Raw genomic sequence first — 13,796 nt, 5'->3', positions numbered from 1 at the left:
TGGGCTTTTCTAACAGACTCGCTCTCCTGATAACCCATTAACGCATGATCCAATCATCGCAAGAACGTGCTGATCCATTCATAAGGCAGAGTCCCACCCGACCCCACTCTTAACACCTCATGGTGGAGATTACATTTCAACATGGATTTGGGAAGGAGGCAGACCCGAGCATCCATTTAATCAACACAGTCTGAGAGGTAGAGTAACTGCCGTGGCTACTGTCAGCCCATGTTTTCCTAGCTCCTAGAGTGTAAGATCACCCTCCTGGTAAGTTATGAAACCATTCTTCACATAGTGCCTTGGATCTCAGACCTGATGTTCTCTCTAACTCCACAAATACACACCACCTGCATAACCAATGAAGACAGGGTGCCCCGGCTACTCACTCTTCCTCATTACATGAGAAACTTTTCTTTTTAGAGTTCTACATGGTATGATTCTTATAAAGCAGAAAGTGTGGTATGGAAATTTATCACAGCTTCACATGCCTTATAATTATTGAAAACTAATGAAATTCAATAAAAGATACTGTGTTGTGGATCTGGGAGTTATCAGAACCAAGAGAACAGCAAGCAATCCATTCCATGATAACTATATACTTAAAGATAATTCATAGGAGTTACTCATTTGATGTTCTAATGCACCTCACTAGATATTTCCACACTGCTGTGGACAGAAATTTAAAATATGAAAACATCCCAAAAGGTGACTTTCTCTTTGGTTGGCTATTATGGTAGGGCACTACAATTGCTGCTAACAGATTTTCCTAAACATTTGCTTACTGTATGATTGGCTGTGTAGTAGATGATTGGCCTCATTTTAATGTACATAAAATGTGTTGTTTTTCTCAGTCTGTAAACATCTCCGCACAAATGGGAGTAGGATAAAGTGCCAGGGTCTAGCCCTAAACCTCAGCCCACCTGGTCCCTGCTCCCTTGTGCTGGTCCAGCATCTGATGGGCTGGTCCCCTCTAGAACCCACCCTCTTCAAGCCATCGTCAGCTGGACGGTTTCCAGGGATGTGACCAGTCCTGCAAGGTTCACTAGTGGGAGACAGCCTGTATCTCTTGCTAAGTATAAAACAGACATTAAGTTAGTGACATTTACTGTCAAGGCATAAAAACAGGGCATCCAGGAAGAGCGTTATGCTCCCTGTAAACAGTACATGTGAATCATGGATACTCACGCTAGTTAGAAAGACAGAGCATTCACCTTTACCACAGAATTGGAAACAGCCAGTGCAACAGAAGTTTTTAAAAATTATATTTAATACAAGTGAATAGATTAGAAGATCTGAAATGTTATAAAGCAATATACACAATGAATAAATAATTTGCACAGGAGAGTCATGTCTACATTACATAATAACACTGTCTAGTTTGGGAATACTTAAAAGTAAATCCAGTGATAATGGAGAAAGTCCATAAAAATGCTAACCTGTCTTCCCTTGTATGAAATTGTTCAAGTATAAAAATCCAATACAGTGTAAAATAGTATTCAATTTAGTTTAAGAGTAAAAATCGCAAGTATTGCAGTTTCAGAAGAAAAATGTAAAGCAGCATTTAAAAACTACATAAACTACATAAGAAGAGGGTTAAAGGCGTGAATTACTGATAAATGAGATTTACATGAGCAAAAATCAGAGAAGGAAGCATGAAACTAGCAATATATCCTGTTTTTTTTTTAAAAAAAAAACCTAAAAACTAAAATAAACTAAAATGTGTTAATGTAAAAGTACTCTCTTATACAGTGCACATATGAATTTAAATAAATCCAAGCCAACCTCTTTAGTTGAATAGGTTAATATTTAATATGCTACATCTAGACCTACTAAATAATTTATGCCATGAGATGAATACATAATTTTACAGTGTCACATCTAAAGTTCCTTTCTTTAGAGTGCAGCATAGTAAAACTTAAAAATAAATATCTTAAATAGCATTACTATTAAGGCACAGTATAAACCACATTATCATTACCCTTTGAAGAACTGTAATCTCAGAAACTTGGTTGTCTCATGTACTGTATTCACTAATAAATAGTCTTAAATACGACTCTGAAATAGATACTAAAAAGTGGAAAATTACTTAAAAAGGGAGAAAAAAAAATAAACGTCCTTAAGACAGATCTTAAGGGTTGAGTCTGCAAACTTTGCCTTGCTTTGATTCTGAAGCCACGAGTCGACACAATAAATAGAAAGAGACGGCTGTTGTAGTAGAAGCCTGATCCTGTTCAGGAATCAGAATTGCTGACACCAGCAGATACAAGTTTCCCAAAATTGAAACAGGATGGGGAGAGGGATTAGAATGTGACAAGCTCATCACACAAGCACAAGTGATGTGTTCTTTCCAGAACTGTGTGTGTTATTGATTGTCTGTACAGCTGTTGCACCCGTTCATTCCACATCACTTTGTTCCACGGTCCCACTGGCCCACGGGACAGATGAGAAAGTAGCTTTGGTGCCTGTCCACCATTGTGCCCACTGCCCCCTCCTAGAGTGATTGTTCGATGCCCATGTCTGAGATAGTAAGAACACGACCTTCCTTCTGGAAAAAAAGTTCTCCAGGCCCCCAGTGACTGCTAAAAATGACAATCAGTGCTTTTCCCATTTTGTGTGTATAAAAAAAAAAATTCTTCTTTTAAAGGTAATTCAAGCTACATATGCTCACTCTGTATTCCCTGGTTCGACTAGATTCAAATAGCATTTCTAACTGGTAAAAGGCGGTTTGCTTCCCTGATACTATAAAAAAGAGCAAAAATAAAATCCTGTTATAAAAGTGAAGTTCCAAGGTTACTCCTGCCGTCGCGCCGTGGCGGCCTCTCCTGTACTCAGGCTCTTTGGGATTGATTTCCAAAACTGCGCCCATCCCCCTTCATTCTCACCTCTCTCTCATCTAGAACATTCCATGGAATAGTACAAAAAATAATTCTGCTTCACCCCAGCACTGCTCCTTTTTCTTTTTCTTTTTCTTTTTTTTTTTTTTTTTTAAAGCTGTTAAGTCATTGTTAACCCTCTTTTGAGCTACTAAAAATTGGGAAATTGGGAGGGGAAAGAGAAAACAATTGAACTTTGATCAGACGGCTGGTCTATTGCATGCGGTCTGTCTGCAGCTGTTGAGGCTGATACTGGCCAAAGGCAGCGGCGGCGGCAGCTGCGGCCGCGGCGGCAGCAGCTGTCCCAGGTGCTGCGGCGGTGATTGGCTGCTGGACTGCATAGCCGTAGCCCCCAGCGGTGACATATCCCGCAGCAGCTGGAGACGCCGCGTACGGGTACTGGTCATAGGCGGCGGCAGCTGCGGCGGCGGCGGCAGCGGCAGAGTACTGTGCGTAGGCAGCTCCAGTGTAATCAATGTAAGGTGTGGTGGAGGCCGCAGCTGCTGTGGGCTGGACGTGCGGAATGACCACTCCAGGCTGCACAAAAGCCTGTGGATAGACATAGTGGGCAGGTATCCTGTTGAGAAATGGAAAAGAAAGTCAGGCGGCGCTCACCTCCCATCTGCAGCATTCATTGTACAGAGAGATAAGGCAAACTCAAATTTAGTGGTTATTATGAGCATAGGGTTGCCACAATATCGCCTTTCTAGTGGTCCATGGGAAGCACCCTGGCAGTTGCCAAATCATCGGGTGCCCCTAAAAGAATTCGGCCACGGAAACACAATATGCTCCCTGCTAGAATTTTTATGTACAATGATTTGGAAACCACTACATAGAAGAGATCCAGAGCTTGGAAAATAAGTGAAGCTCACCAGGGCTCGGAATGCATGCTTCATGGGTTACGACTTTAGAAAATTTTGTAACAAATTCATAGAAGAAAAATGTTTAGCACACAGACCAATTCTTGGTCCTGAAGACAGGACACACAAAGTGAACCACAATCATTTGGTTCTGTGTGGGAATAAATTGCAACAAAATCCACGTTTGTTATCATGGCAACCCTACTTGAAGTCGCTATGCAGACGCAGCACACATTAATCTCTCTGCAACCTCAATCACCCTTATTAAAAATAATGATAAAAAAGAAGCAGGCGACAAAATAAAAAAAGGAGTTTAAAAGTTCACAAGTGTGTAAACACAGCAGAATCACACTTCTCACACGAACTGTAGTGCAGCTGACTGTCGCAAGAGGCTGTTGTGGGAAGCTACAAAAACGCTAGGAACAGTCATGGCAGTGAGTCCCCGAGAATGCACAGCACGCTCACTTCCTTTCTTTCCTTGTTCCCCCATAAAAGTCATAAGGACACAACGGTCAATCAAACCTGCTGGGTTACCAGGCCACTGAGGGTCAGTCGGCTTGTTTATCTCTACGCGAGACAGACAGAAGGGGTTTTGGGGAAATGATGAGGTTGGGGGGAAAGTAGGGCCAGGCAAAGACACCTAAGTTATTTCTAAAATTAATAGAAACGTCAAAGGATTACAGCATCAGAAAACATTTTTTTCTTTTTGCACATATACTGGCTCTTGTTCCATCCTCCAACATCAACAGAAGTAGATGGCATTAGCATCTTTTCAGTCTACCCTATGAGCCAGTAGTTTATACAAATCCACAGTATGATTATACATTAGCCTGCAACAGGTCAAGAAAATGAGACAACATCAAATACCATTTAAAATGATACATTCACGGCTCACATGCAAGGCAGACTTAAAGGACCTTACATAAAAGTTCATTTGATTACAAAATAAATCATAACAGGTATTTAAAAAAAAAAACAAAACCCATGCATGTCAACTCTCACTCTTGCCCATGTAAGACACTACCGCGAATCTCTGATTTATTTCCATCTTCCTTATTTAAAGTCTTCTCTATTTCTAAAAATAGCACACTACAATGCTAGCTGGTTGCTGGCAAGTCAAGTCGTAACTCCAAACGCAAATAACAATCTTCAAACTTCAAAGAACTGGAAACTGAAAAGTGCACATGCAGATTTTGGCAAAACCCAGATTATGCTCTGCCTTTTCAGAATTTTACAGACAGCACTCATGGACAGACACCCATGGAAAAAGATGCATTTATCGCAGAGGGTAAAGACCTCTGACTCCCAACGATAAAAATACACTCCATTTCACCAGGCTCCCAGATGGATCCCAGTGCCAGGAGAAAGGGCGGCCCCGAGTGTGGCTGAGGACACTTAGAGAGGTTCTTAACGGCCTGTCAGAAGCCAGACGCCTGGCCAGGCACACAGAAGCTGTGCTGCAGGGCAGGCGACAGGTGCGGCTTTAGGGAACACTGTCCCTGGAGCCGCCACGTCCACAATGTGCAGACCCGGCTAAGAGACTGCTCTCCTGCCAGTCTGTGTGTGGTGATGGACAGCAGTGGCTGCAGCCGGGCTATTTTTGATCCTGTCATGCCACAAAGGTTTCCAGTGGGTAAAATGTCTTTATAAGGCCAGAGTGAAACATCTATCAGCTGCGGAGGCTGGCCAGAGCGAAGCTCACTGATACCGAAACATTAACCCCTTGGGCTCCCAAAGTTCCCAGGACCACATGGGGGTTGCTAGGTTTGCATCTTTGGCGAGGAAGAGCCCACCAAGAATAAGTGTGTCTGAGAAACAGACTGAGTTCAATCTGTGCCTGTGTGTGAAGACGGCATTAAAAAGGGTTGCTAAGGAGACTCTCCCATCTCCGCACTGACTTTACATTAAGAAGTCGTTTTGATTCGACAAAGCCGACCAGTCAGAGTGGAAAGTTCGGTGGCGGAGCAGACGCCCACGTGAAGTCTGGCGAGGGTTCGGAAGCTGTCGGGAAGGCAAATGGAAACCTACAGTCCTTTAAGGCTGAGGGGCGGGCAGAACCCAGAAGACTGCGGAGTCTAAAATACGCTGGGGCAGGAAAGCAGAGGCGGACTCGGCGGACCGGGGCGAGGAGCTCCCTCGCAAAGTCCATAGCCTGAGTTGTCTGCACCGTCCAGGGAACCCAGGAAGACCACTTGGGACCCTCCCTCCTGCTGCGTTATCTACCCCTGTCCTTTGTCAACCACAGGGCACACACGCCCAGCAGTTACAAGCAGCTTCTCCGGTGACTTTCAGAGAAAATGTACTACATTCTCTTTTTCTTCCCATCGCTTTTGCGCTCTTTGACATCCGCGACTTTTAGTAAAAAAAAAAAAAAGGCTTATTTATTTGAAAGGCATAGTGACAAAGATAGAGGGACACACACACACACACACACAGAGAGAGAGAGAGAGAGAGAGAGAGAGATCTTCCATCTGCTGGTTCGCTCCAACTTTACCCTGGTAACCCACATGGGTGGCAGGGATTCAAGCACTAAAGCCATCACCTGCTGCCTTCCCAGGCTGGATCAGAAGTGAAACAGCCAGGACTTGAACCAGCACTCTGCTATGGGATGCAGGCATCCCAAGCAGCAAATGAACGCCCCCCTCCCACCGCCACCGCAAAGCCCACCTCCCTCTGGGCCTTCTGAAGTGATGTCCTGAGTGGTTTCCTCTCCCAGCTCACCATGCAGACTGCTGACGGAGGCCGAGTCTCGCTCACTTGCTCCCAGCAGTCCTCGGCCCCTAACAGCATCCCCCCAAAACTAAGTGCAAACATCTTCATCCTTGGCATTTTAGGCCTTTTCTGCTCGGGCTTCAAAACACCTTTCCAGTAGTTGTTTGCATTTTTCCTCACACCCAGGTCACAGGTCACCTGTTTTGTTTTTTTTTTTTTAAGATTTATTTATTTGAAAGTCAGAATTACACAGAGAGAAATCTTCCATATGCTGGTTCACTCCCCAAATGGCTGCAGCTGCCAGGGCTGGGCCAGGCTGAAGCCAGGAGCTTCATCCAGGTCTCCCACATGGGTGTAGGGCCAAAGGGCTTGGACCACCCTCTGCTGCTTTCCCAGGCCCATCAGCAGGGAGCTGCATCGGAAGTGGAGCAGCTGGGACTTGAACCCATATGGGATGCTGGTGCTGCAGATGATGGCTTAAGCCTCTTTACCACAGTGCCAGCCCCACCTGGACTCCTTAAACTGTTTCCTGGACATGCACACATCCCTATATTCTCACTTTTGCTCACCAGGGATGCCAATCATCATGCCATTCCTATCTGTCAACAGCCAGATCCCCTCCACTTCAGCGCTAGCCCCCACTACCCAGAAGGTTCACCTTTTAGTCTCACACTTTTCCTATGTGACAGGGACTAATATCATCAACCCTTGGCAGCTGTGCATTGGACAAAATTTTCTAGGGAAGAGCCCAAATGGCCAAGACAGTGCTCTATAAAACTGTTCTCTTTCCTCCTCCACCATCCTGTAAAATCTAGGCCAACTTTCTTCCCACCGACCTGATGTCTCCCTTCCTTATCTGAAGCCACATGGACGCCTTCCTTGGTGCTCATTAGTTTTCTAGATTATGAGAGAGAGTTATATCTTTTTTGGCTACAGCTTGCCACAGAGGAATCAGGCCTAACCCTTACCAGACCTGTGACAGGGGGAAGTTAATTAACCTCTCTGTGTCTCAGGTTATATATTTATCTATTTATTTATTCGCCACAGAGAGGACATTGACAGTGCCTTCATCAAACGCTTATTGTGAGGATTTAGTTATATAATGTATGCAAATCCCTTATCAGCACCATGCACGTGGCAGGTGTTTGGTGAATGTTAGTTATGGTCCCTCCTGCCCTGCCTTGGTGGACAGCATAACTAACTAGCACGGTTTTAGCATACCTAGCATAAAACTTAGCACTTAAAGGTATACTGAGAGTAAATGTTTGAGTGGGTGTCCAACGTGGCCCACATTAGTGAGGAATTTCTCCTTATAGATCCAGGGTCTGTTCTCAAAGTTTCAATAAGAAAACGCTGCTATTTTTGAACAGAAACTATTTGTAAGACACTGCTCAGCAAATCCTCCAGTTTCTTTACATCTGCCCACTGTCTTACATCAGAAACTCCTTCAGGTCAAAGTTTTGTCTTGGAAGACCTGGGGGTCATTTAAGGACCACATGAAACAATAAATAATTCAGCTACTAGAATTTCAAACAAGTAAAACGAACAATTCTTGAAGCTTCTTTCCAGGCCTAAAATAAGCACATGAGGAATTCCAGTAGCATTTAGGATAGCTAGGGATGATCTGTTAGGTACAGACTGTGGGAATTAAAGCAAGGCCAAGGACCCCTTAAAAAAGAGAGAACCTGCTTGGTCCCACCTTGGAAGGAATGCTGTCAATTTCTAATAAGAATCTCCAGTTCAAAAAAAGTTTGTGTCATCATTCTTTATAAAGACAGTTAATAACAGAAGGGATAAAAACATGTGTGGCTTAAAATTTTCATACGTCCTGTGTATCCTGGTGGTTCTTACTTCCACGTGGCACTTTCTTTCACCATAGCCAGCTCGCAAGGCCTTCCCTGCATAGTCTGATTTCACCACACACCGAATCTTTTCTCCCTTGTGCCTTTGTGTGTGCTCATTTGGCCCTATACCCTTCTCAAACACCCAAGCTTCCTACCACCCGTGCAAGTCCTATCCTTCGGCCCAATTCTAAATCAAACTGGTCCAAGTCTGGTCCCATCCTTCCCCCCACAGCCTTGTCAAACTCCTCTAATCCATCTATTCTGCTGTTCTGAATTCCTTTTGTACTTGAAACAATACCAAGTTATTTAGCAATTAGTCATTCTTGGTGGGTTGGCATTATATTTGCTTCCAAATTAACATGCAATTTCCTCATTTGGCATCACCCACAAACATGGTGAAAAAATAAACACATGCTAATATCTGTTGATGGATTTAATTTTATAGCTGTTTCAAAGTGGGCAAGCATGACTAAACAAACCTACCATCACTTCTTAAGACCTGAAAGGCATGTGCTCCTTCCCAGTCCCACCTTAAACAGGACGCCTACTTGGCCAAAGCAGTGTTCACAGAAATCTACCGTGGACCCATCAACCTACCCTTTGTGTCAGTATCCAGTTAGCCTGGATGGGACTTTGACACCCAGTTATGGATATATGAAGAACCTTTTTAACTAATCTTATTGGACCAAAGACTCTTCTACAGCTTGAAAGCAGGAGGTGGCTACAACAGCGAGGTACAGGTATATGCTGAAGGGAGGGTTATTAGGTGTTCATGGAAAAGATCACTTGCCTCTTCCAAGTCAATTTAAACTATTAATTACTTTTTTTTTTGCTTTAGTCTTGGAGACACACATGGTAGACATCTATCTATGTGGACAGATTCCAGCCCTCCAGGTTAAACATATAGACACTAAGCTAGCAGAGAAACTGGTGCCCAGGATAAAACACTCCTTGAACAGCTAGAACATTTAAGAAGTGTCCATCTCTGGCATTGGTGGAACCATTGATCAGGTGGAATACTGCCACGACACACTCTAGCACCTAGGACAGACATGGGCCGGAGGGGACTCTGCCACCCACATCATGTCTGAATGGAAGGGAGGTGAGCAGCACTTCAGAAGAGAACAGCTGGTAGCCACAGAACCCAGGGACACCACAGACAGAGCCAGGCTGTTTGCCTGAGCTCGGTCTGAGGTGGAAGCTCGCTCTATGCTACTCAAAACTAAAGAAACTGGCTAGTGCTCGTGAACTCTGGAGACGGCAGTTAAACTTTTACTTTAGCAGGCCTAGAAAGGGATACACATTGCAAAAGAAAGAACCCCATTCCCAGAAAACTCCCCAGAAAACAGAAACTTAGGACATGCAAGCAATGAATCTGTACTCTTACAGAGAGAAATCACACAATTTAGCACTCACTACAAAAATGTGGTTAAGTGGAAGTCACAGGTTACAGCTTAAAAGCAAGGGGGGAAAAAAGGCCCTTTGCTTCCCAAGGCAAAGTCAAAGAGAGCACTCCTCAACACCACCACCAAAACCCAAAGGCAAAGAGCCCCTTCCCCGAGGAGAAGAAAACACTGTCACTACAGCTCTTTTCAATTAGGTCAAAAGCACACAGTTTAGCTATCAACACCACTTCATGACTGTAATCAATAAAATAAAGCACACGGAGGGCTATTGACTATTGTGAAAAATAAAAACAACACCAACATCCATGCATCGTTAATCACCATCTGAGCTCGTGTGTCTGAGTCTACTGGTTACAGAGTTTAATTCCAAACAGAACTATTCCACCTCTTATCATCGTATCCTTCTCATCAGTTAGCTTAACTGTATACGAACCCTGTCAGGTTAGAAAGAGATAAATACAATTGAGTCAAGTTGAACAGCAGTATTGGCGCTGGGATGCAAATGGTCCTGTACATAAGGCCTACCTGGTAGGTTTGGGTTGTTTGGTTATGTTAAAATCATAAGCTCAAAATCTGCCTGTTTTGTAGGCTGCATACTTGGTCAGATAACTTGACTCATCTAAAAATAGTTCTAGTCTCAGCATTAAGAATACACAAACATATTGTCAGGATGTATAACCAGGAACATTCTGTGACATGATGATCTTGTCTGTACACAACAAAGAGGCAGGTGAACCAACAACAGCTATGGTGAAACAGAGGACGGCCTGATTAACCAACTTACCCGAAAGGTCTTTGTATGAGGGCTGGATGAAGCTGCTGAACACCAAAGGCAAAACCTAACAACAAAACATACCACATTCTCGGTTTGCACATGGTTAGGCTTTTATTGCTCCTACATATCAAATGTAATCACAACTTTGACTTAGGGAAGATAATCACTTTTTGGATACTTTAAGGAAAATGTCATGTATGTGTAGATACATTTTTAAAAATCAGTTTTATAAATGCTTATCCCTCATCCAAAATGAAGAGTTTCTTTGTTTGTTTTTTTTAAAGTGGATACTTAAAAAAAAGTTTACTAAGTTCAGTTGACAAACACGGAGTAAGACCTTAGAAAATTAAACCAGGGGAAAATGCTTATGGAATGAAACCAAAGACAACAGTACTTGACAATGACATTACATGTCACAGACATTCCTGCAATTTTGAACCTCAATCTAGAAAAAGTCTAAAAAAAAATCTAGAAAAAGTCATTTGGAATATTCTGGAATGGTTTGGACAATGCCTTAGAAGCCTAAGAGTCTAACAGTTTACAGCACTAAAAATTCACAAACAAAAACTCATTTAGTGGATAGCACACACACTACGTATGGGACAAATACGTATTTCTTAAGGCCAATGGGTAGCTGCACCTGCACTCACTTTCCCGACAACCTCATTTCCTGCTGAAATCGTTCTGCTGGAAGTGTTAAGCTCTTTCCAAAATTCCAGATAGAAAGATATAACGGTAAAGAGCACATGATTTAATCCAACAAGTAAAGCTGTTCACCCCAGGGAAAGACTGCGCTTGCTCAACAGTCAACTTTCGATTATTTGTGCTAATGCAAAGGGCAGTGCTGTAAATAATCTAAAAGGTCGTTTTTTCACATAGACGAAATGCTGCTCCCTTTTGGCAATTTATAGCTACGTGCAAGGCTCTGGGCAAAATAATTTCTCATCTCCAAGTACCCATCCCTTGCTTATCTGTAACTTGGGGGTTCCCAAGTGGATGCAGTCTATTTCCTTTGATTGCTAATATTCTGTAACTTTATGTTAAAATGTATCATCTGGATCCTCCCCTCCCCCCCATTCATCTTGAAGTTAGGTGGCCTGCTCTGAGCACAGTGCAACTGGTGATAAAAGGAAAGACCACATTAAGCAGGGAAGTCCACTGGAAGAAGCTGGCAGATTTGGCCTGTCTGACCCACCCATAAGTTTATCTACGAAGGGTTACAAACTGGAAATCTGTGAGCTGCTTCCAGCGTATGTCACATAGGAAGCGATGAGTCAGCCTAACTCGTGTGTGTGTCCCAAGCGTCTAAAAACCCCCCAGATCCATTTTTGTGCACAGGTAGATTCTGAAAGAAGTGTTTGCCACTCTCAATTCTGTGAAGCCTGGGAGAATCAAGTTCAAGGAACACAGGTACAGAGTCTCAAGGAGCCCCTGAATTCTGAATGGGGAATCACTCTATTCCTAAATAGGGGGCTCTGGGGGCTGGGGGTAGGGAGGGGAGACAGACGTTTCTCACCTGGTTGCATGATCCTTGGTTTTGCTCCTAAGTATGCAAGATTCACGTTGGCCTTTCTGCCATCAATGATGGGGTTGGGATCCTTGCAGGCCCTCTCTGCAGCTGCCCGGTCGGCCATGGTGACCTTAGCAACACACACACACACACACAGACATACATACAAAGCTCTCAATGAACCCCCGAAGGAGACAGGGACTCGCTGGCCAAGTCACTCGTGATGAAAATCCAGATCAAACTTTTCTTGCCTTTCTTCTTCCTTTTTGTTTTGTTTGCTTTGGCCAGCCCTTACTCCTTGATTCCCATTTCCAAAGGCCAGAAAGGAAGAAGAAAGAGAAAAGGAAGGAGGAAACCCTTCACCCCCCCCACCCCCCATCCCCCACCGCAAAGTCCCACAGGGGGCTGGCAGGGCCTAAGAGAGCCGGGAGCCCGGATTCGCAGGTCGCCTCAGCATTCTCCCAGGCCGACTGCCCCCTGTCCACCCGCAGGTCCGACGCGGCCTCGGAGGCTCAGTTTGCGTTAGAGGAAGTGCAGCCTCACATCTGCTCGGCGCTCCAGCCGCCCCGCAAACACTCCCAGCCACAAGGGCTATTGTCCTACTCCGGCCGAAACAGCACGTTTCAATCTCCAGATAGCCTACTGGGGTCGCCTGCAGTTCGGCCAAGGAGCAGACAAGAACCTCACCTTTGCCATGAAAAGGGAGAGCCCCAGCCCCCTCCCCGCCCCAGCCCAAACGGCCGGAAGACACACGCATTTTCACAAAGCAACAGCGCGCTCCGCCACCGGCCTCCGAGCCCGGAAAGAGACCGTGCGGGGCCGCGGCTCCGCACCCCAAACCCAGAAGGCCTCCCACTCCCGTTCCGTCCACCACGCCCCGCCCGCCCGCACCCCCCGACAGAGCCGCGCGCGGGGTCCTCGCCCGCAGCCAGCGAGGCGGACGCGGGCCCTCGCTGCCCGGCGCCGCCGCGCGCAAAGTTTCAGTTCGGCCCAGAGCGCAGGGGCAGCGCCGCTCACGGCCGCCGGACTCCCCGCGCGGGGCTCGCAGCCGCGACCCCCGGAGCCCGGCGCCGCCTGGCCCTCCCCGCCCGCGCCGAACCTCCAAGCCCCGCTCCCCCACTCCGCTGGTGCAACTTACAAATCCATAGCCCCGGGACTTGCCAGTCTGCCGGTCGGTGATGACCACCGCCTCCTCGATCTCGCCGAAGACCTCGAAGTACTTGCGCAGGCTGGCGTCGGTGGTGTGGTAGGGCAGTCCCCCGACGAAGATCTTGGTGTACGTCGTGTCTTTCTGGGTCGTGTGCATCTTCGCGCCCGCCCCGCGGCTCGGGCTCCGGCTGCGGCTGCGGCTCGGGCAGCGGCTGCGCCTCCTCCTCCTCCGGCTCCGCGTCTCCCGCAGCCTCTCACCGCCGCTTGGGGCCGAAGGCGAGCCGGGGGGCGAGGGCGGCGGCGCGGCGGGGGCGAGCGGCCGGGGGCGGCCGAGGGCGCGGGGCGCGGGGCTTCCGAAGTCGCTGGCAGCCCGGGAGACTCGACCCGGCTTTTTCCTCCCGCCCCCCCTGCCGGTCACGGTCCAGATTCTCCGGATCGTCTAGGGGTAGGAGCCGCTTGGAGAGAATGTTGCGAGCGCTTGGCACTCACCCCGGCGGGCGCAGGTCAGGAACGATTGGAGAGGGGTGGTCCTGCCGCGGAGCCAGCGGGGCGCGCTCAGAGGTAGATGGTCCTTTCTGAGAAATCAGGTGTCTTGGGTGGAGCGTGGGGAGGGTCGGCGTCGCGAGCGTCCGAGCGCGGAGGTGGGCGGCGGGGGGCGCGCGGCAGG

At 46.5% G+C, this 13,796-nt stretch overlaps 1 protein-coding gene across 2 annotated transcripts; it reads right to left on the bottom strand.

The window, feature by feature from the left end:
- Positions 1-1,249: 1,249 nt before the first annotated feature.
- On the bottom strand, positions 1,250-13,483 carry RBM24 (RNA binding motif protein 24). 2 transcript variants are annotated; one of them, XM_051832606.2, is made up of 4 exons: positions 13,119-13,483; positions 11,987-12,110; positions 10,480-10,534; positions 1,250-3,450 (listed from the first exon to the last, which is right to left on the bottom strand). In XM_051832606.2, exons 1-4 carry the CDS (start codon positions 13,284-13,286, stop codon positions 3,087-3,089), a joined length of 711 nt encoding a protein of 236 aa, XP_051688566.1. In that variant the 5' UTR covers positions 13,287-13,483; the 3' UTR covers positions 1,250-3,086. The 2 variants fall into 2 exon arrangements, with proteins under 2 accessions (XP_051688566.1, XP_069930409.1); XM_070074308.1 differs by lacking the exon at positions 13,119-13,483 and adding an exon at positions 12,668-12,873.
- Between the last annotated feature and the right edge of the window lie 313 nt (positions 13,484-13,796).

Source organism: Oryctolagus cuniculus, chromosome 5 (genome assembly GCF_964237555.1).
Source record: "Oryctolagus cuniculus chromosome 5, mOryCun1.1, whole genome shotgun sequence".
Classification (NCBI taxonomy): Eukaryota; Metazoa; Chordata; class Mammalia; order Lagomorpha; family Leporidae; genus Oryctolagus; species Oryctolagus cuniculus.
The sequence above is the reverse complement of the archived record's forward strand: the minus strand, read 5'-3'. Positions and strand labels throughout refer to the sequence as shown.